We start from the raw sequence: 22,102 nt of genomic DNA on the forward strand, positions 1-22,102 counted from the left end.
AAATTACAAGTGCCAACAAATAAAATGAGTTGAGATACAGTATGAGCTTTTGGATCACACCTAACAATCAGGTGATGGCTGCAAACCAGTCAGTAGATATACCTGGGGTCCCTTTGAAAGAGATGGCAAAGCTGTAGAATGAAAACGTACCTGATGGTATGAAACTGAAAGGATAATAAACCATTGTGTGCTTTGTGTCTCCTTTCTTTCATTTAGGCTGCTGGATTATGTGATGTGTGATTACCGAAGTGAACGATGGTGGACGCTCCTTACTTCCATACTGACTACTGCCCTTAAATGTTCCTATCTGATGGCCCAATTGAAAGAGTACATAACATACTCACTTGAACTACTTGGAAGGGGTATCCTTTTGTAAAGTTGCATATTCTGTACTTTCTCCTGTATTTATTGTTCTCTTTCAGTTTTAAATATTAGATTTAAAAATGTTTTAATGGTGTTCAGGTAAAAGGACTGCTCCAAAATAAGCATGCATACAGTCAAACTGTCCTTTTGTAAATTACCCAGTCTCCAAATCCATGGACAACAAATTATTTTCTTTTCGCTCAATGTATCCAAACTATGGTAGATGTAACTCGGTATCAACACTACTCCATGCATAATTACTGCTAGGTAGCCCCTGAAAACATCCATATTCCACAAATGTCAGACCGTCGGGTCTAGAAGCAATGAAGGTCTTGCGTTTACCAGCATCGACTCCCTTAGAGATTCATATGCTTTGAATGGTCTCCATAGTCACAATGGGAATCCTTTGCTTCTGTTTTACACTTGGGGTAAAACTGCAGCACTGTGTGCGGTCTATCTAACCTCTTTCTGGCTATTTCTCTCTTCACCAAGGCTATGGAGAGGCCCCAAACTCTGCCCCCAAGGCTATTTTCAGATTCTAACGACACTTCATGCATGAGGGGTCCTCTGCGAAGTCTAGAAGTTGATTGATTGTTTTGGATATTTCTCTTCGGGAACTGCTTGGATATAGCTTTTGTCCTTGGAGTAAGGGGCACCTTCGCTCCTTATGTTTTTGGTGGGATCAGGTCTATTGGTCTCGCACCTCCTGTGGAAAATTCTTGGGATATAATTCCTCTGAGGAGTCCATACATGTTCCAGGTCTTTGTTTTCTCTAGTTATATAAGCAATGGGTTTTGTGCCTTCTACCAGTTGTTTCTATGCTTGGAGCCAGTTCCAATGGTGAACATGTTCATTTCTCTGGCGATTGGCTTAGCTATCCGGTAATTCTCGATTTATTGATTTTCAGTCTCCCCATTGGGTAAGTACCTTATTGTCACTGGTGGGCAACTGAACTGGGGCCTAATCTCCTGCCTTGAAGATGTTAGGATAGGCATTTATATAGATTATCATTTTCTGATTTTCTTGGCCCTTTTTCAGGTTCTCCTCCTCACAGGACTGGACAGCTCTCCTCCTCTCCTTTGTGTTTAGCACAAATTCTGCCAGATTGAAGCTTGTATTTTATTGCTCTTCACACTTCCCTGTGATCATGTCAAAGACGTCTTATGGGTTTCTCCTATAGACAAGCTATGAAAGGTAGAAACCGGTGGAAGCCTGGGGAGTCTTACGGGTGGCAAACAAGACCCAGAGTATCCGCACTCCCCAGTTTCGTAAATCATTGACCAGGTTTTTCCTTGAAAGATGGTTAACAGTCTTGTGAAACTGCTAGTTTAGCCCATATGTATTTGAGACTAGTGTATTGAAGTGCAGAAGGTTCTAATTCTTAATTGTGTTTATCAACTCTGTGACTTATGACATGAACTGCTTATCTTGGTCCATTTTTTTTCTATGAAACTTTACTTCTGTGAAGTATGATATGACCATGTTTAATATACTCTGGGTGGTATTTGCCCTTAGTGGAAATGTGTCTGCACAGTAAGTCGCTTAATACAAAATGAACAAAACATCAAAGGAAACTCTTGCACTGTGTGATAGGGTCAGGGCCTTAACCCTGTCAAGAGGGGACGGGACCCCCCCTCAACCTAGGGGACAAGGCGGATTGAAGGAATTGGGGGGCTGGTGGAGGCAAGTCTCTATCCATCCTACCTGTGCCTGGCTGCAACTGTCAAGTAAAACTAGTTATTACCCCATATCTCATGTGCCCTGTTCTGGCCAGTGTTCTTTTTCCTCTCTTCCAGGTCTCCAGAACCCATAAGTGTTTGCGGAGGAGGGAACAAACAGTTCAACAGTGAGTGAGCCGGGGGTTGACAGCCAGCAGTGAAGTGGCATGCGCTGCAGACCAGCAACCAGGAAGATCCAATGTATGCTCATAAGAAATTTTGGGAATGATTGTGTTCTCGCGGTGCACCATTGCAGACCTCTGGCGGACTTGCGTTTGGAGACCACACATATAAGAATTTTGAGAATTACTTGGTTTGTCGTTGGCTATCGTTGCAGAATTCCGAAAGACCCATGTTTCATGGAGGGTTGGGAGGAGGAGCTAGCGATTGACCTGGAGAATTAGTGGGCACCAGCATCAATGGGAGGAGCATACAAGGGGACACATGAAATTGCGCAGCGTGGGTTGTTCTTGTGAGGTCAAGGAGAGGAGGAGGTGGATCAGGACCACAGGACCGCGGAGAAAGGATGGTGCAGTGAAGCGTGGAGAAGGATTGTAAAGAGCATGCACAAGGTGAGGTATTTGTTGGTGAAAGAAAGTGGTACCTGGATGTGAGTGCATCTATGGTGAGTGAAGAAAGTAATCAAGATTAAGTGTAAGAGAAGGAGGTGTATGTGAGAGTAAGTGAACCATGTAAATGAGAGTGAAAGAAGGGTGATTGTGAGAGGACAACGGGTGGAGTGTAGTCTAGAGGGGAGGGTTAGTAGATAACAGAGGGGAGAGGTATGTAAATAAGCCAGGGAATTCGTCCCTTCTCCCCAAAGGAGAGTCTACCCCTTTACGACTAGGGAGGTGAGCCCACTAAGCTTACCACCACCTAGAGGATAGGGCAGGCAGGATTCCACTGGGAGTGATTCTCTCTTAGTGGACGAGGAATCCCCAGAAAGTGATTTTATTTGCTCATGTGCAGAGTCCCACTTGTTTGTTCGCTTTATGGGCATCACAAAGGATAATAGGGTATATGACCCTTTTGAAATGGCTGCTAAGGTTTCGGACCCTTTAAGAATACCATCATTACGTGAATCCCAGAAACAAGGAATTGTCGAATCTCGTTACAGCTTGAAATTGAAAACCCCAATAAAACCAGCACACAGTGAGAAGGAAAGTCAAAGAGGAAGTCCCGCACACTGAGCAGCAGGGAGAAATTTCCCTCTGGTGGGCAGAGGAGAGCGGCCACTCCACACAGACAACGTGCAGCGCTGACAAGCTCGGGGACCTCCGTAACTCTGCTCTCCTCTGCACGGTCCACAGTCGGGGGAAGTCGACCACGTCTATAGAGGGGGAACAGACCATGTCATATCTGGTTAAACGGCGCCTGCAACCAACAAGGCCAAACCCATGACGGGACGAGCTAAACCCGATGAAGAGATGTGGAAGGCCAGGAAGGACCCAAGCCGCGGCTCCCTGACCGTCAAATAAGCCGCCTGCCCGGAGGGACATCACCACAGCAACCAAGGTATGCGACTGTTCCCGAGAACTGGGTGGAGAACGGAGAGGATCGGCCAAGCCCCAAGCTGGAGAAGGAGAGACTATACCACAAGTAGGGGGGAGAGAGAAAGAACCCCCAAGCCGGGGTGGGAGAATAAAGGGTCCAAGCAGATAGAAGTAAATCAAAATTGTTTTCCAAGGAACCTTTTTGAACTGTGTAGCTGAAAAGGCACCATAGAGAGAATTGGGTGAGTGGGTCAGAAACCAGCCAAGGTCATATATGAGGGAAAAGAAATCTCTTCACAGACTTGATCTGATAGAAATTGTGTTATTCCTTTTCTTTGTTAGTGGTAGGGACAGACTGGTTAGAGTAGGCTTATGACGGAGGACTTTTTTTTTTTTTTTTATTGTGCAACATCCTGACATGCACCTTTTGATCTGTGTTCTGTTGTAGACTAGGGTAAGGATCTCCTTCGTTAATTGAAATGCAGGGGACGATGGGAACAAGAATTGGGGAAATCATTTGAAGATAGAGAATGGCATAATATAGTACTATACCACAAAATGGTTTCGAGAAATGACAAATTGCAACTCATACAACTATACATCACACAAAGGGCATACTTTTTTTTTTTAATTCTTTTTATTGTTTTCGTCATCATAATCAGAAACAGGAAAAAACACAGACGAACACAAATCAAGAACAGCTTCAAACTAAAGTAAACCCCCTCCCCCCCCACCATAACGCCAATGGATCCCCCCACCCAGGCCTTTCCCCTGCCGCAGATTATCCGTAAATGTCCAAAAGCTTATGTCTCTGGGGGCACCATTGCTCCCTAAAGTCCCCTTTCAAGTATGCCAGCGTCTTTCCCCAGACTGCCGGAAAATTCTCCATTCTGTTATCTACTGCATAGGAGGCCCATTCCATCGAAACTATATCCCACATTTTCCTTAACCAATATTGCTCCGTTGGGACCGTGGGGCTCTTCCACCTCTGAGCGATGAGGGCCATCGCAGCCAACGTGAAGATAACTTTTGCCTTGGTCCTGCCCTTCCCTTCTCCCTCGCCCCCCAAGGCTCGCTTCCCGAGGAGAATCTCCCGCGGTTCTTGATCGCCCCCCCCCCCCCCCAGTGTCTCAAAGAGGGCCTGCGCCACCCCGCTCCAGAAAGGCCTTATGACGGGACAGTCCCACCATATGTGGGCCGCTGAGCCCCTTTCCCCACATCCCCTCCTGCATTTCGCTTCAGACGCCGGGTACATTGCTTGCAAGCGAGCCGTGGGTATAATGCCAGCTATACAAATATTTGTACCATGCCTCCTGCAGTTGTCGCCCTCGCCACCCTTGGAATCAACTTCCTGAGCCTCTCCCAGTCCTCCTGCTCCATGCCAAGCCCTGGTTGCTGCTGCCAGCTCCTCATATACGCCCATGTGGTTACTGGGCCTGCCTGCTCTAGTTGTCTATATAGATCCGAAATCAACCCTTTGGAACCCTCATGAGTGGTGAGAAATCGCTCAAACTGCGTGAGGCCTCGCGTCGCTGCCTTCCTTATTTCCCCAGACATTACCCAGTGTCTAATTTGGAAGTAACGATGCCTCTCCCGTTCTCCCACCCCAAATTCCTGCTTGCATTCCTCGAACGTTTTCACTCTTTCAACACTAAACATGTCCCTCAGCGTTCTACAGCCCCCTCTCTACCACTGAGCGAACTCCCCTTGCTCTAGTCCCGGTGTGAAGTCCCCATTATTAAAATTTGGGGTGAATGGGGACGGAAAGGTCGTGATCCCCCGCTTCTCCACTGCCCTGTCCCAGTTGTCCACAACTCCCTTTGTAATCGCAGTTAAGTATAAATGCGATGGCCTCAGTCTGCGTGGGAGCCACAGTACCTCCCCCAGATGGTGTCGAGCTACTGCCCTATCCATTTTCACCCAGTGTTTAAGATCGGTATCCGAGAACCACTCTTTGATCACCCTTAATTGAGCAGCTTCGTGATAACGACGAAAGTCAGGAAACGCAAGTCCCCCCCTCTCCCTTGAAGCCGCTAGTTGCCGCCTGGATAAACGCGGCCTCTTCCCCTCCCAGATGAACTCCTTGGCCACCTCATCTAATCTCTTGAAAACAAATTCCGGGGCTGGAAGAGGGATAGCTTGAAAGAGATACAATACTCGGGAAAGCACCACCATTTTGAGAACGGCACCCCTCCCCAACCAGGACAGTCGTAGAGCGCCCCATCTTCTTAAATCTTTCTTGATAGCCGACAGCAGGGGCTCATAGTTGGCCCCGCACCAACCCGCCAGAAAGGGCGTAATCGTAACTCCCAGGTAAGGCAGCCCGGTAGGGCTCCACCTAAATGGGGAGGTCGCCTCTATCTCTTCCGCCTCCTACTTTTTTTTTTAAAACCCTTTAAATTTATTTTATAATATAATCCAACCGCTTACAGACATTGCAGTACAATATACGTCATGTTACATTACCATCTTGGTCTGTTTGTCCCTTTATACCCCTCAACTCCCACCACCCCTACCCCGGCCTACTTGACACTGCATAGTTCCACCACTTCATTGTTCATACTCCCAGCAACTCAAATGTCTGCCTATTATTGTGCAGGGCTGTGTTCGAGTTCTCCTACTTCTAGTGTGGAGTTAACCAGATCCTCGATCAATTGTCTCCAAGCTTCCACCCCTCTCTGGTCCGTGGTCCTATCCACTGCTTCCTGCCATACCGTGGTTTCTGCATTTGCCCATTTTAACAGGTCCTTCCACCATACTTGCACTAGAGGTCTTGTCTGTGCTTTCCATCCCATTGCTATCCTGCGTTTCGCTAATATATATGCTAGATGCTTTAATTTACTCACATGTTTAGCTCTCTTGAGTCTTGCAAAGCTCCCCAGTAAACACGCCAGGGGGGATCCTGTATCCAAGGTGATATCTGCTTTCGCCAATGTTTGAGCTACTTCTTCCCAAAATCTGCCAATCTCTCTACAGGCCCAGAACATATGGGTCAGATCCGCATCCACCTCCCCACATTTCGGACAAGTCTGTATCGCTGCTTGGCTAAACTTTGCTGCTCTGTTCAGGGTTAAATACACTCTGTGGGTTATATACAGTTGAATCTGCTGGAGCCTTGTGTTCCTAGACCCCTTCTTGTGGTACATCATAGCTCTATTCCACATTGCGTCCGACATTGGTTCCTTCAGATCTGCCTCCCATTGTTGCCTTGTCTGTCTCAACTCCTTCCCCACTTTGGTCATTAACAACTCATATATCCTCGAGACTTCATGCCCTCCTTCTGCTACATCATAAAATAACTCAATTGTATCATATAGTTGCAACGGGGTGTCAGTCCCTGGCCATCTACACCAGAGAGTCTGTAGTACCCAGGAGTGTGTGAGGTGCCGACCTGGGTGCATTCCATCTTCCTCTATTAAGTCCCCAAATGCTTTAGGCACCCCCTCCTTAACCAAGTCTCCGGCCGTCACCACTCCATTAGGATCCCAGTATTTTCTGACATTCAACCTCAGTTGATCACTCCCTCCCTCCAATGCCACCAGCGGGATCTGCAGGGAATATGGTGCAACGTCCACCATTAATTGACAGGCTCTACGCTACATCACACACCCCAATCTCATCAACCTGGGTAAGTGGACTGTGCTAGAATTCGCCATCCATATAATTTCTTTTAGGTAAAACTGAGCCCCTGTTGTCTGTAACAATTGTGACTCCTGTGTCTCTTCATCTGCCAGCCATTTCTCTACAAATTGCAACTGGTTATCAACAAAATACACCACAGAGTTGGGTAGCTTTATCCCACCTAGGTTATACGCATTCTGGAGTTTCCAAAGTGCCACCCTACATCTTGAGCTACACCACAGGAAGTCCCTACATATACTATGCAGTTTATTGAGGAACGATCTCGGTATTGCAAAGGGGACATTTGTGAAGAAGTGTAAGAGTCTCGGGAGTACAACCATTTTCAGCAGCGCCGCCCGTCCCTTCATAGATAATGGTAGTCTTGGCCAAAAGGATATGGAATTCTCAAGCCCACGCAGTGCTTTTATTGTGTTGTGTGTATGCTATAACTGTAGATCATAATAGATGTTCACTACCAAATAACGAAACGTGTCCAATTCCCATTTAATTGGCAGCACTAGCAGCCTTTGCACTGGCTTTCCAACGTATTCTCCTAATGGAAATAGACTCGACTTCTGCCGGTTAATCTTTATGCCCGATAAGGCAGCATAGCACTCCATCACGTCTAGAATATACTGCAAATTAGTCTCTGGGTGTTGCAAGTAAAGAAGCCTATCATATGAATACAATGATATTAAATGTTGTCCTCCCGGTGTTTCTCTCCCTGCCTCCCCATATCAATCCCGTAGATAGATTGCCAGCGGCTCCAATGCCAATATAAATGGCATCAGAGACCACGGACAACCCTGTCTTGTACCTTTACTTAACTGCCATTGTTCTGAGATTGTCATACCCGTTTTAACCCTAGCCACTGGGTCATTGTATAGTAGTCTCACCCATTTTATATATGTCAGTCTCATACCAAACCCTTCCAATACCGCAAGTAGCCATGGCCATCTGACCGAATCAAATGCCTTGACTGCACCTAGCGATGCCACCACACATTGTCGGATATCGCCTTGAATGCAATCTATCACATGATGCCATCTGCGCAAATTACTGATAATATTCCTATTTGGGACGTATCCTGTTTGGTCTGAGTGTATAAGCTTGGCTATAATCGGCCTGAGTCTAAGTGCCATCACTGCTGTCAGTATCTTCCTATCCTGATTCAATAACGAAAGGAGTCTATACAAGCCACAATCTGTATGTGGCTTATTTGGTTTCAATAGGGGGGGACTATCAAAGATTCTCTTAAGGATCCGGGCAACTTGCCTGTTTCCAGCGATTCATTGAGCATTTCCAGCAGTGGTGTTGGGATATCGGTGTTATATTCTTTATCAAATTTGCTAGGGAGCCCATCTGCCCTGATCACATACTCTTAACTCCTCTACCATAATGGGAACCTCCAACCCGTTTCGCTCTCCCGTGTTAGCTTGGGCAGCCTAATCTCGGACAGTGCATTGCGTATCTCTGCTACATCACACCCAGAGGTTGCCTCATATAATTGCTTAGAATATTTGTTAAAGCACTTATTCATTCCCACTTGCGATTCATGTATCTCGCCATTCTTCCCTAGCACTGCTCAGATTGGTTCTCGTTTATTCTCGCTTTTATAGAGTCGGGCTAACAATCACCCGGGCTTGTCCCCTTCTGCGTGTTGTCTCAGTGTATCTCCTATAGCTTAGATTGCTCAATCTGTCCCAGTGTTTCCGACATTCTTGTTGTAGATGTGTCACTTCCTGTGCTTCTGCTAGGGATCTGTCTCCTGTTCGCGCTATCGTTTCTATCTTGTCTTCTACCCCTTGTAATTCCGGTAAAATTACATCTTGCATTCCTTTCGATTATGATATGGCTACTCCCATCTCAACTACTTTGAAAGCCTCCCATAGTGTACTCGCTGATTTGACACTGCCTGTGTTATGTTGAAAATATTCTTTCACTTTCTTCCTTAGATGTTCCCGAAACCCTGTATCTCTAAGTGCCTCGACCCTGAGTCTCCATGTTGGAATATTGGCTCTCAGGGGGAGAGCCTGCCACGTGTCGACCAGAGGAGCATGGTCCGAGACGACCCTGGCTTTTATATTCCGCACATAAAAACTCCCTTACCAAATCACCACCCACCATCATGTAATCTAACCTTGTGTAGAGATTCGTAGGGGCATTATAGTGAGAGTACACATGGTCCCGCTGATGCATCATTCTCCACACGTCTTCCAACTTGAAGGTGTGTAGCAATGTGTTCAACGGTTGGGTGGCCGAATTTCCCATCCGACATGTCTAGTAATGGGTTCAGGGTGCAGTTGAAATCTCCCCCCGCCCCCCCATTTTAACACCCCATCTCTATACGGGCTTAACTTGGCATAAAAGGATCGGAAATATGCTGCTGTATCATGATTCGGAGCATACGTGTGTCATGATGCCTACCCCCAGGCATCCGGACCAAGCCCATCAGCCCCGGGAGCAGGCATCTAGACATTTAGTAAAACCTCAGCAGCCCCGGCTAGGGGCTATCTGGGTTCATTCCTGGCGCCTTGGGCGCCAGGCTCATAGTCATTACTTACCTCCGGCAGACCATGCTGCAAATTACTCCAATCCAACATGAAGCCTGAAAGGGACTATTTTTCTACAGGGACTATTTTTTACTCAGGTGTGGTTCTAGGGACTTCTTACCTGGGACTACTTTTGAGGCCATTTAAACCACGCCCGACCAGCAACAGACTCTTCGCGTTATTCTGCATCCAGCAGCGTAACGCTCACCGTGTCTGCAGCCTGCATACAGTCTTCAGCCGCGCCCGCCTCGAATCCGGAGCTCCTAAAACAAAGAGGAAAGAAAGGGACAAGGTTAGAAAACGAACTTATTTCTATTCCACACCTGATTCTGGATCCATCTCGTCTCCGGACCTGTAAAGAACATCATTTCTGCATGCGCCACACCTCCAGCTGCAGCGCCACGCCATACTCACCAGTCTTCACTGTCTTCATCATTTCTTCGCCGAACTTCAGCACCTAGGAGACAAAAGAAAACCACAAGGTGAGCCGAGGGAACCAACAAATATAATTCTTACCACCATAGACTTACCTGATTTACCACCGGAGGCATCCTTTTGTGACTCTCCATATTTTCACATGCCGCATCAGTAAAGAGAGACATAACAACACGCTTTCCACGTGCAACATTTCCCGGACAGCGTCGGGTAATACAGACTCTTACCTGAGCGCCACCAGCTGCCACAAGAGCATCTTTTCACGAGCCAGCTTCAAAACAAGAAAGGAAGGGGGGAACAAGAGTGACTCTATGAACTTAATACTTACTGGTCCTCACCAGGAACCTCAGAGTCAATACTCTCCGGGACTCTCCCGAGCCTTAACTGGAATCGACGCGCCCCTGCAAATCCACGCAGGAAGGAGAGTTCATCTTTCAAGAATATAAGGTGAGATTGCTGTGAGGGCATTTCGGAAGTGATTAGTTGGGGAGGTCTGTGGGGCTGGCATCACTTGAATCCACAAGTGGCTAAATCCATCTCTCCACTTGGGAGAATATTTCTACGGGTTAAGCAGACAAGATTAGGAGGGCAGATCCAGTCAGTCATCGCTGCACTACGCATCACGTGGTTGGAGACCGCAGCTGTCCGGGTCCAACCGACGCCCATGTGGGAGCCAGGTGAGCGTAATAACGTGTTAACGCATTTTTCTATATTTTCCACCATTCCCCACAATATAATCATCCTGCCTTCCGTATCTAGACAGGTCTGCAACACCATGAACAGGACCGTCGGCGCCACCCATACTAGCACCCCTCTAGCATATGCTGAGTATGTGGAACCCAGGGTCATTCCCATTCCCCCCCATTTACGTGCCAAAATATCTTGTTTGTCTTTGGTCAAATGTGTCTCCTGCAGTAGGGCTTTGTCTATTTACTGATGTTTTAAATAAGTCATTACTCTATTTCTCTTGATGTAACTATTTAACCCTCTGATGTTCCAGGTTGCTATCTTGAGTTCACCCATTGTGTCTATTGTCCCCCTCCCACTTTCCCTTCCTCCCTCATCAAGCAGTGTGTGACTGTAGGCCAACTTCCCTTTAACAACCCCATCTTCCCTCCCCTCCCCAACTGTTCCCAATTTTCGCCCAGCTTCATCTCCGCTCAGGCATTCCCACATCTCGCTCAGATGTTGGCTCTACTGCCGGCACTCAGAGTGCAGTAGGCGGATACTAAGCTACTAGTACCCAACTAACCTAATCTAAGGGGGGTGATGGCATGTTCCTGGTGTCGTCTATATCTAGATGACACCGGAGTTCCTGCATCTCGCTAATTGTTCATTACTATGCTCTAATTTAACTCCAAAACTGTTCGGCTAATCATCACACAATAGTCTCTGAACTGTTGCAATGCACATCATTCAGGCAACGCATGTTCACTTATCACTTCCTCTCCGTGCAGGGTCAACTGCATCCGACGGGAAGTTCAACGCATCCATCCATTTCGTTACATCTTCTGGTGTCTCGAAAAAAAACAGCTCTGTCTTTATGTAAGACCTTCATCCTTGCCGGGTATAGCAGCATGTATTTAAAATTAGGTGCGCGCAACTTCCTCTTGATCGACACATAATTCAGTCTCTGCTTCTGCACCAAGAAGGTGTAATCTGGGTATGCCGTGATGGTCGCTGATGCTCTGCTCATCGTTCCTCCTTTCCGGAAGTGTTCGAGGATACTTTCCCTGTCTCTATAGTTCAATATCTTGGCAATAACCGGCCCATGTGGGGCCCCGGGATGGTGGCCTTCTCGTCAGATCCCTATGCGCTCTTTCCACTGTGAATCCGTGAGTGAGTGATTCAGCTCCTATCTCCTGTAGCAACATGTTTTCGATGCAATTTGTCGGGTCCGAGCCTTCCTCCCCCTAAGGGAGCCCAACAATGTGTTTGTTTCTGCGTGCCCGCCCCTCCGCCTCTTCCACTCTGTTCTCCAAATTTCAGACTTGCTGTTGTAGCTTGGAGAATTCTTGGGAGTTGGCATTGCAGTTGCTTGTGTTGGCTTTCACCTCTACTTCCAGCACTCCTGTGCGCTCTGCCAATGCTCTAACATCTTGTCTGAGGAGATTGACGTCAATGCTGACGGTGTCAATTTTTTATTTTAGGGATGTCTTCAGCTCTGCGATGGCCTCCAGGATCTGTTGATCACTCCGTCTGGGGGCTTCGCCACTCTGCGCTTCCTTCCCCGTTGTTTTCGCCACTTTTGTTATTTGTGCTGGTTTAGCAAAACTGTCTATTGATAATTGTTTCCCTTTGGGCTTAGACGCCATTGGTTATAGGTCAAAGTATCGACTCAAAAAGGTCGAATGACAAAAGGGTTGAGTCCATTCGACCGAAAATGAGCATCGAAATTTTTTTGCCCCCCACGACACCCCCCAAACCCCTGTTTTTGGTGTAAAAACACACTTTTTTTTAGCTAAGCTAAACTATAGCAAAAAAAAAATATATACATTTTGAAAAAAATTCGATCCTTTTGTTTTCGGTCGAATGCACTCACCTTTGGCATTCGATCCTTTTGATTTAGGTACTTTAACTGGACACCGACCCCATTGCTGTTCAAATACCCTGTACCTGGCCGTATTGAATGGCTAAGTATCTCTGCTCCTACGTGTTACTTATTGCGGTTTACTCTTTCCTCTAGCTGCGCCTCCAAGCCTGTGATGCTTCATGGCACTATTTATTTATTTATTTATTTAATTTATTTGTTTGTAAGGTGCCGATAGCCGGCAGGCATCAGGGCGCCACATAGAGACATTCACTTACACATAACGGTTGACTAAGTAGTGGACAAACACGAGACGCTTGGGATGCCAAGACACAGAGAATGACAAGTACTACTCAGGGATGTCTAGTTCATTTGAATAGGAACGTTTTTAATTACTTTCAGAATCTGAGGAGGTTTGATTCGGATCTCAAGCTCAATGGCAGTTTATTCCATTGCTGAGCTGATTGATTGGGGAAGGCTTTACCTAATCCATTTCTTTTCCTATGAAGGTTTGTTGTAACAAGTCCTTGCTTCTCGGATCTGAGGGTACGGTTTGGGGTGTAACCCACGTTCTGATGCTTGTTAATCTGCTTAGAATCACATACTGTGCATATGGTCCGACATCCAGTGGTAACTGCAGAGTATTGCATCTTGTCTTTCGGGGACCGAAAGGGGACGTCGGCATAGGCGTGTCTGTAACACTATCCCTATCGCAACGTGCAGTGTACCCAAAATCCCTCACGTGCCGCGGTCCCTCAGATTGTTTTTTTCCGCCCAGATAACTGGTCGCCCTATAACGGAGCTCTTACAAGAGACATTGTTTATCTTTACCGACTTGTCGGTTATTCCCCGTTAAGTCACTTCGATCACCAAGAACATCTTCGATGAAGACTACGGGGATTCGTCTACAGCTGTGGATTTCGCTGCTTAAAATCCGGCGGCCGGATTTTCCACGTGGTCGGGCCCTCTGGCCGACCTATACAGTGGGGTCGGGGTGGCCATATTGTTGGTATGTCTTTCCTCCTTTCCCCTCTTTTCCCTTTTTGGTCTGGTCATCCTTCCCTTTAGCTATGGAAAGGACTCCTTTTAGATTCTGCCCTAAGTGTAGGGTCAGATATCCTTGGAAGGACGAACACAGGATGTGTAACGCCCATCTCCCCCCTAGAGCACGACGAGAAGCGGTGTGCGGCCTGCAAACTCCTTCGGCCTAAGACCCTTAAGGAGCGCTGTGTAAAGCAGTGGGCAGCGTACGGTATGTCATGGGTGGAACCCTCCTTCACCCACCGCCACACCCGCTGAGAGTGACGGGGGTACTTCGGATGACCAAACATCCGTTGCGGATGTTATAGACCTCGATGTGGACACTTCTAGGTCTGCCACGGCGTTCCCGGCCCTTTAAGGCCTGACTCTGGTCTAGCTTCAGGGACAGGGGCGTACAAGCGCATCACACTAAGCAGACAACCCCTACACTGTTTTCGACGTCTTCGTTGAAAAAGGTGAAAGCGCCAACAGGGCCGCCGAAAACTTCGCCGGTTTCCTCGGATTGTTCAGATCCAAAGCCTTCCCTGCATCTGCAGCAGCGTCTTGTGACTGGGCAATCAAAATCAAGTAAGGGTGCTGCTCCAAAACCTTCACACGTCAAAGTGCGGAAATTCAACACTTCAACGGTCCCGAAGGCCGCAGTAGGCCCGAAAACTACGACTAGGCCTCTACCCGGATAACCAACCGTTAGGCCCTCTAGCACAGCGGAAGGTAATACACCTACCGATAAACCATCGGAAACACTGGCTCACGCCGATTCGCCAGCTATCGAAAACAGCATCTAAAGAATTACTGCGGCGGTGGGTCTTACCCCAGTTCCGCCTAAAGTTATGGGACAAGCCGCAGAAAAAGTTTCAGATGCGGATTGGGATCCCGATTCTTACAATGATTACGTAGATGGTCAAGAGCCTTTTTCCGACACCCTAAGAGACTCTTTTCGACGACGTAGGGCGGAGAACGCCGTTCTTCCACCCTTAGGCCCACTAGGGTCCACTAAATGGACTACAGAGGAGTTCAAAGGGTGTATGGATCGGCTGGAGAAGATTATCAGTTTTTCTGATCATCCCCCGAAAAAGGCTCTGGTAGACCCTAACCTCCAAATTCAAGAAGGTCAGTCTTCTGCCTTTCAGCAGGAAGACGTTGTCCACATGGACTCATATAGGGACATTTATAAAGAAGAGGAAGAAGCTTAATTTCTACAAAGTTATGAGGACGAACAACAGGATACTACGGACAACTGGGAAGAAACCCAGCAGGAAGGTCAGGACCCATGGACACAGCGAGATCAGGACGCTGATGTTTTGTGCCTGGATTCTCCTCCGTCCACCCCGGCTCGCCAGGCCTCTCCTGTAGATAACCAAATGGCATTCAACTCCATGTTGAAAAAAGCAGCTGAATACTTTAAAATGTCCACTCAAGAGGCTGTGCCTGAGTAGGATTTTGTAGAGGATATCCTTAAGGAGAAACCTCCATCTACCCAGGTCATACCCCTCCTTAATTCTATTAAGAGAAGGGTGGCCGCCTCATTGGTGTCACCAGCTCCAACTCGGGCAGTGAACCCAAGAGTCGAAAAAATGATTTCGCCCTTCCCCTTCCAACCCTCTATATATTAGAGGACACGCCGTCCCATATTCATTGGTAGTGACTACCACTCGGAAAAGGGCAGGGGGTACCCCTTGCCACAGGGGAATCACCGCGGACAAGGAATCCAAGCGACTGTATGCCCTTGGCAAACGTGTCACATCGGCGGCCGCATACACTATGCGGATTGCTAATACAACACTATTGGCAAGCTATGCTGACGCCCAATGGAACTTGCTCCAGGAAGGCCTCGTAGAGGTTCCTGAACCCGCCAAATCAAAGCTTCTCTCCATTGTAATGGAGGGAGGACAAGTTAACCAGCATGTCATCAAAAACACCCTGGACACTGCGGGCAGGTCCCTGGCCCAAGGAACCCTACTGAAAAGACACGCTTGGCTGCATACCTCAGGTTTTAAACCAGAAACCCAAGCCTCCCTCATCAATAAGCCCATTGAGGAGTCTAACCTCTTCAGGAAAGCGGCGGATGAGGCTTTGGAAACAGCCAAGAAGGAGCATGAGACTCTGAAGTCTCTGCAACAGATCAAACAAAAACCCTCCTCCCAGAGGGGTAATGACTCTCGGTGGTCCTTTTCGAGGGCAAACCTGTGCTGGTCAAAACTAAGGCAGGGGGAACTTCAACATAGGACAAACTTCTGGAAGCCCCGCATATTGCCCTTCAAGGGGCCAGAAACGTGGCAAAGGCAGAGGTAGAGGCCTCAATCCCAGAGGAGCCACAGCCTCTGGTCCGAAATGACCACCAAATCCAGGTCCCCTCCCATGTCACTCCAGTCGTGGGGCGATTAACATCTTTCCTTGTGGCATGAGAGGGGATAACTTCAGACCAGTGGGCCATAAAGACGGTTGCCCACGGTTACTGCATGGAATTCGCCCAACCTCCACAATTCAGACCGCCGCGCTCATGGCACCTTTCACCGGACCATCTGGAGATCCTGAATCAATAGGTGGAAGCACTGCTGGGAAAGGACGCCATAGAAGCCATCCCTATTCTTCAGGTAAACTAGGGTTTTTATTCAGTGTACTTCCTTGTACCCAAAAAGGATCTCACATGCGCCCTGTTCTAGACCTGCGCCCAGCGAACAAGTTTATAAAACCCCAGAAGTTTCACATGGTAACACTGCAAGAGGTGATCCCATTGCTGAAACAAGGGACTACATGGCAACATTGGACATGAAAGGTGCATACTTTCATATTTCAATGTTGCCAGCACACAGGAAATATCTAAGGTTCATGATCCAGAACAGGCATTACCAATTCAAGGTACTCCCCTTTGGCATTGCCTCTGCGCCAAGGGTGTTTGCCAAAGTCTTGGTAGTGGCGGCAGCACACCTGCGCAGACTATCAGTCCCAGTTTACCCTTACCTCGACGACTGGCTCATCACGGGGAACTTGTTCGACGCATGTTTTTCAAAAACCCAAAAAACGGTAGATCTCCTCTTCAGTCTGGGTTTCTCAATCAACGAAAAGAAATTGTTTAGTCCCCAGTCAAATAAAGCAATTTCTGGGAGCTCTAATTCGGACGAAGGACGGTCTCGTCTTCCCCTCCAATGAGAGGGAACATGCTTTTTCAGATCCCTCAATATGTAGCCAGTCGGGAGGTGACGGTGCGCAAGGCCATGCACTTGCTAGGAATTATGGCGTCATGCATATACTTGGTTCCCCACGTGCTGCTGCGCATGCGTCCCATGCAGGAATGGCTCAACAGCCAGTGGTGTCAGGCCAGCGGACAATGGGAAGATCTAATAGTTGTCTCGTCAGCCCTCGTTCTCTCCCTGCAGTGGTGGTCAAGAGAAAACCTCTTGAAGGGGGTGACCTTCACCACCCCTGCAGTGGAAGCCACTCTCACTACAGACACATCTCTCACAGGGTGGGGAGCTCATCTGCTTCAGCAGACAGCACACGCGGTTTGGTCCCCTAAAGTAGCATCCAACCATATAAACCTACTGGCGCTATTAGCGGTGTTCAAGGCTTTGAAAGCCTTTCAGGTGCAACTGCAAGGGAAGACAGTGCTGATTCTAACGGACAGCACTACAGCTATGTATTACCTAAACAAACAGGTGGGCACTCACTCTGCAGGGCTATCCAAGCGGTCCCAAAACATTTGGATATGGGCTCTCAAACACAAGATGTTTCTGTTGTCCCAACATGTTCCAGGGGAACTCAATCTTCTGGCAGACGTACTCAGCAGAGATTTTCCTCTGCCCGAAGAATGCGAATGGCGGCTGCACGAAGACATTGTGTCCAACCTCTTCGCAGAATGGGGCTTCTCAGAGATCGACCTGTTCGCAACTCAGGAGAATGCCCAATGCCAAGACTACGCCTCCAGGTACCCCTAGAACCGATCCAAGGGGAACGGTCTCTGGATAACATGGTCAGGCAAATTTGTCTACGCTTTTCCCCCCGACTCCCCTTCTCAACAAGATAGTGCACAAGATGCACCAGGAACCAGTTACCATGATACTGGTGACCCCCTTGTGGGCCCGCCAACCCTGGTTCGCTCACCTGATGGAACTGTCACTCTTCCCACCAGTGAAACTACCCTGCCCATACAACATGTTGTCTCAGGACAGGGTGGAGACCCTACACCCTTGCCCACAGTCTCTGAATTTAGCAGCATGGCTCCTGAGTTCATAGAGTTTGGACAACTACAACTCACTCAGAGGTGCATGGACATACTCAGGGAAGCTAGAAAACCAAATGCACGTTATTGCTATGCCAGCAAATGGAAACGTTCTGTTATCTGGTGCAAATCCAAGGGCGTCAATCCCATCGATTGCTCACCCACACACATTGTGCTGTACCTAACCCATCTGTTGGACACTGGGTTAGTCTTCAATTCCCTAAAGGTTCATCTGGCTGCTCTGTCAGCCTACACCACCTCACAACAAAAAGTGTTGTGGTGGAAAATACTGGTGATCGAAGCCTTTATGGAAGGGTTTAAGAGGATTTATTGTCCTATTTCTCACCCAGCCCCTGGATGGGGATCTAAATGTGGTTTTAACCAGGCTCATGGGAGCTCCCTTTGAGCCTATGCATAAAGCAAGTGAAGGTGAGAGGCCCCCGCAGACCTGCCAGTGAACTACCACCAGAGTCCATAAAGGTACATCCCAGGAGGGAATAAGACCAAGACCAAGTGAGAGTGATGTCAAATACTTTATCTAAAATTAGGGCAAACAGAATCTACTCTGCTCACGCCGAGAGCGCTCTGCAGAAACCATGTTGCAAATTACTTTTATACAGAACAATCGTCATTGAGTTGTGGGAAGGCCTAGGGGACAGTTGGGATTTGTCACTAAGAGGAGGCACCTATAGGTGCTATATGGTCGGCGATGGCTGATTGGTCCATGGGTGGGTGGTGAGTTGACATCATGATGTGGTGTGCTGGGTCAGAGGTTCATCCGGGCTCATCTGTCCAATCTCCTATGACTGGACACATTTTATCCTGGCCCTGTCACATTTTGCCCTTGTGGCCACACATTCCCATCCGGTCACACATTTAATCATTTCGTTTGGCAATAAGTTGCACATAGAAAAACAAGGCATGACTCTCCAATATTGCACACCAATTGCGTGCCTCTTACCAAGGATATCGTTTTCATGTAAAAACACATAAATATATTTGGATACCGGGTTGGGGAATTGCTTTATTATTGACAGGGGGAAGCAGGGGTATAGGGTTACTGCGAATGGATTTCAGGAAACACATTTCATCTGTGGACATATCTTTTCTTCGAGGGCCTTTCTGATCATGTGTCTAACAACATAACTCTGCACTTGGACAGGGTGTTCTCGAATGGGCCTAAGGCCCTCCTACTGAGGTCTTTGGTTTTGCGTCACTAAGAAATGGCAGGGGTCTTTTACATTTGCATATAACAGGTTACTGCTTCATGTGCACTTAGCTGCTTCTGTACCTGAAAGGAATACCCTATGACATTGTTCAAACTTCATATGCTTTTGGGCAATCTCATAACACAGAAACGAGGGGGTGGCAGGAAAGGGATGGCTGGCGCACAATCAATACAACATGAATAACTAAGTTCGATCAACAATTCACATGACTCTGTCTAATGATATGTCTAGACGTTCATTCTGCATTGCTAACAGCGAGGTAGCTTTGTGTGAGTTTGCATAGGTCTCTGGCTCGTTTACTCAGTACGGGACTGCACGTTAATCGTGCTGGTATTTAAATGTTATAAGTGAACACACACTCTGATTTCAATAGAACAGGCTATCATAAAAACTTCTAATACCTACGTGTATGTATTTACTCTGCTATGCTCATTGGTTGTTTGAAGGTGTCAATGGGTTTACATGTATTTCAAATACAAGGAGAGGGCGTTCGTTCACGCACTTAAGTTAGAAAGGGAAGCTACATTTGTCACTTTAAAGTCTCGCGTGTTGTTGATTCTGCCCTGGGGTACACAGGGATTAGGTGTCTATGGCCCAGGTCTAAAGGGTGCGGGGCAGATTTTACGGAGACAGATAGCCCTGGCCTTCGCCTCTTCCCATTGAGCTGTGTCTGAGTCAGTAGAGGGAGTTTAGACAGCAAGAGATACAGTGCAGATTTTGTTGCTTTTCTGCTGCCAGCCTTCTCATGGGAACCAGGCAGTTATGGAGGTGGCGGGGGAAGTGCTACACTGACTGTGTGCTTTCAAAGATGGTTGCAGGTTGGGGTGAAATCTGAACACCCTCTCGGCTATTTGCAAAATGGAGTCCATGTGGTACATAATGGAGTCTTGACTTAACTTTATAATATAGTATATAAGGATGTGGCAGTGATCATAGGTGTATTTGTACGAAAGGGGTGATGGTTCCCTGAGGTGTTCCCACATGAGTGCCCCAGGTCCGGGGCCCTGGACTTGAAGCAGTCATGACTGTTCCCACTAGGGAAGCATGGGAATAAGGGGGGGCTTTAATGTCCCCTCCTCCCACTCACAGGTCTGAAGGAACTGACTTGTAAGACAGCCTTCCTAGTGGCTATCACTTCTACCAGAAGGGTTAGCGAACTACAGGCACTCTCTGTGCTAGACCCCTTTGTTACAATCCACAAAGATAAGATAGTTCTACGCACACATCCTAGATTTGCGCCTAAATTCATCTAAGTTCCATGTGAACCAATCAATCAAACTACCCACTTTCTTCCAGAACCCTACTAGCATGGCCGAAAGAAGCCTACACACACTAGATGTGCGCAGGGCAGTCATGTTCTACCTGGAAAGAACTAAACCACTGAGGAAAACTAAACAATTCTTCGTTTCAGTGGCAGCTGGTAGTGAAGGGAATCCTGTAAATCACCGTAATAGCAGTTCTGATGATTGTATCTGCTTAGATTCACATGCGCCCTCCCTACCTCCCCGCTCGGGGTGGAAGGAACAGACATCTTACTACTTTCTCTCTTTATGTACTCACTCACTATAGCCTTGGGCTCCCTCATGGCAGAAAAAATACAATCGGAGGGACCTCGGCGTGTGAGGGATTTTGGGTACACTACACGTCACGATAGGGATAGTGTTACGGACACGCCTATGCCGACGTCCCCTTTCGGTCCCCGAAAGACAAGATGCAATACTCCGCAGTTACCACTGGATGTCGGACCATATGCACAGCTCATAGCTGGATGGTAGTTTAGCCCTGGCTTGTTTGGACCCGAAAACCATCGGCTAGTTTTTTTTTACTGTTCAAACACATCCAGCTATGGTCCATCCATTGTTCGATGATGTTGTATAATTAATTGACCATTTTGTTGTTTTTTACGTGGTCTCCGCTCAGTTCCACTACCAGCTGAGGGTCATCAGCATAGTTCGTGAAAAAGGCATTGATGTTATCTAAAACCTCACACAGGAGCGTATATATAGGTTGAAAAGAAGTGGCAAGAGACTGGCTCCCTGCAGGACGCCACAAAAGATGTTAGATTTGCTAGAAAATGTGTCGCATCAGTGGACTCTGGCAATTCGGTCTGCTAAGAATGACGATAGCCAGCATATTGCTTCACTAGAGCAGTTGGCGATTTTCTCCAGAGCTTCCTGTAGTAGTTGGTGAGCTAGTAAATCAAACGCAGCACTAAGGTCTAGAAGAATCAACAGACCAGTGTTGCCCCTGTCGATGATACTTAGCATTTTTGTCTGTAGGTCCAGCATCGCAGTTTCGGTGCTGTGTGCAGCACAGAAGCTCGATTGTTGGTGATGTAGTATTTCATTGGTCTCTACATAAGCTTGCAATTGAGCGGTTGCAACTTTATCCATGACTTTAAGAATGAAATTGCAGTTAGTTATGGGTCTTAAGTTTCCTGGTTCTCGTTGGTCTAGGTTGGGCTTTTTGACCAGTGGGGTGATGGTCACCTTTTTTATGTTCTTGGGGACCATTTGTTCCCGGAAGGAGGTATTTACCATTCTAGTAAGAATAGGTGCAAATAAGTTAGCATTTTCAAGTATGATTTTCGGTGGAAGTATATTTACTGTGCATGATTAGGGCTTCATCGATGCCAGGGTGTTTAAGCATGTCAGCTGTCGTAATTTCTTGAAAATGAGAGTTGTTGTTACCTGGGTTTGTTCGATTGGGCGCTCGCTATTACTTCTCTTGCTTTTGTGATTTTGTTACAGAATTCAGCTTGAGTGTTTTCACCTTCTGCTTGGCGCGGCACAAACGCCGGAGTCAGCGATTCAGGTTTGTCAATGGATTTTAGTATCTCGAACAGTTTGGCTGGGGCATTAGAGGCTGTCTGAATTTGTGTATTAAAGAAATTATTTTTGA

The 22,102-nt window shown here is 47.4% G+C and overlaps 1 protein-coding gene across 2 annotated transcripts in view; it reads left to right on the forward strand.

Moving 5' to 3' along the window:
• TRAPPC11 (trafficking protein particle complex subunit 11) overlaps nucleotides 1-22,102 on the forward strand; it is a 1,974,021-nt gene that overhangs the window by 534,585 nt on the left and 1,417,334 nt on the right. For both annotated transcript variants that reach the window (XM_069631477.1, XM_069631476.1), the window contains exon 15: nucleotides 217-362. In XM_069631477.1, coding sequence (XP_069487578.1) covers nucleotides 217-362 — 146 coding nt within the window. The remainder of the gene's footprint in view (nucleotides 1-216; nucleotides 363-22,102) is intronic.

The sequence above is a fragment of the Ambystoma mexicanum genome, chromosome 6q (genome assembly GCF_040938575.1).
Source record: "Ambystoma mexicanum isolate Mex_15411 chromosome 6q, UKY_AmexF1_1, whole genome shotgun sequence".
In the NCBI taxonomy this organism is placed as follows: Eukaryota; Metazoa; Chordata; class Amphibia; order Caudata; family Ambystomatidae; genus Ambystoma; species Ambystoma mexicanum.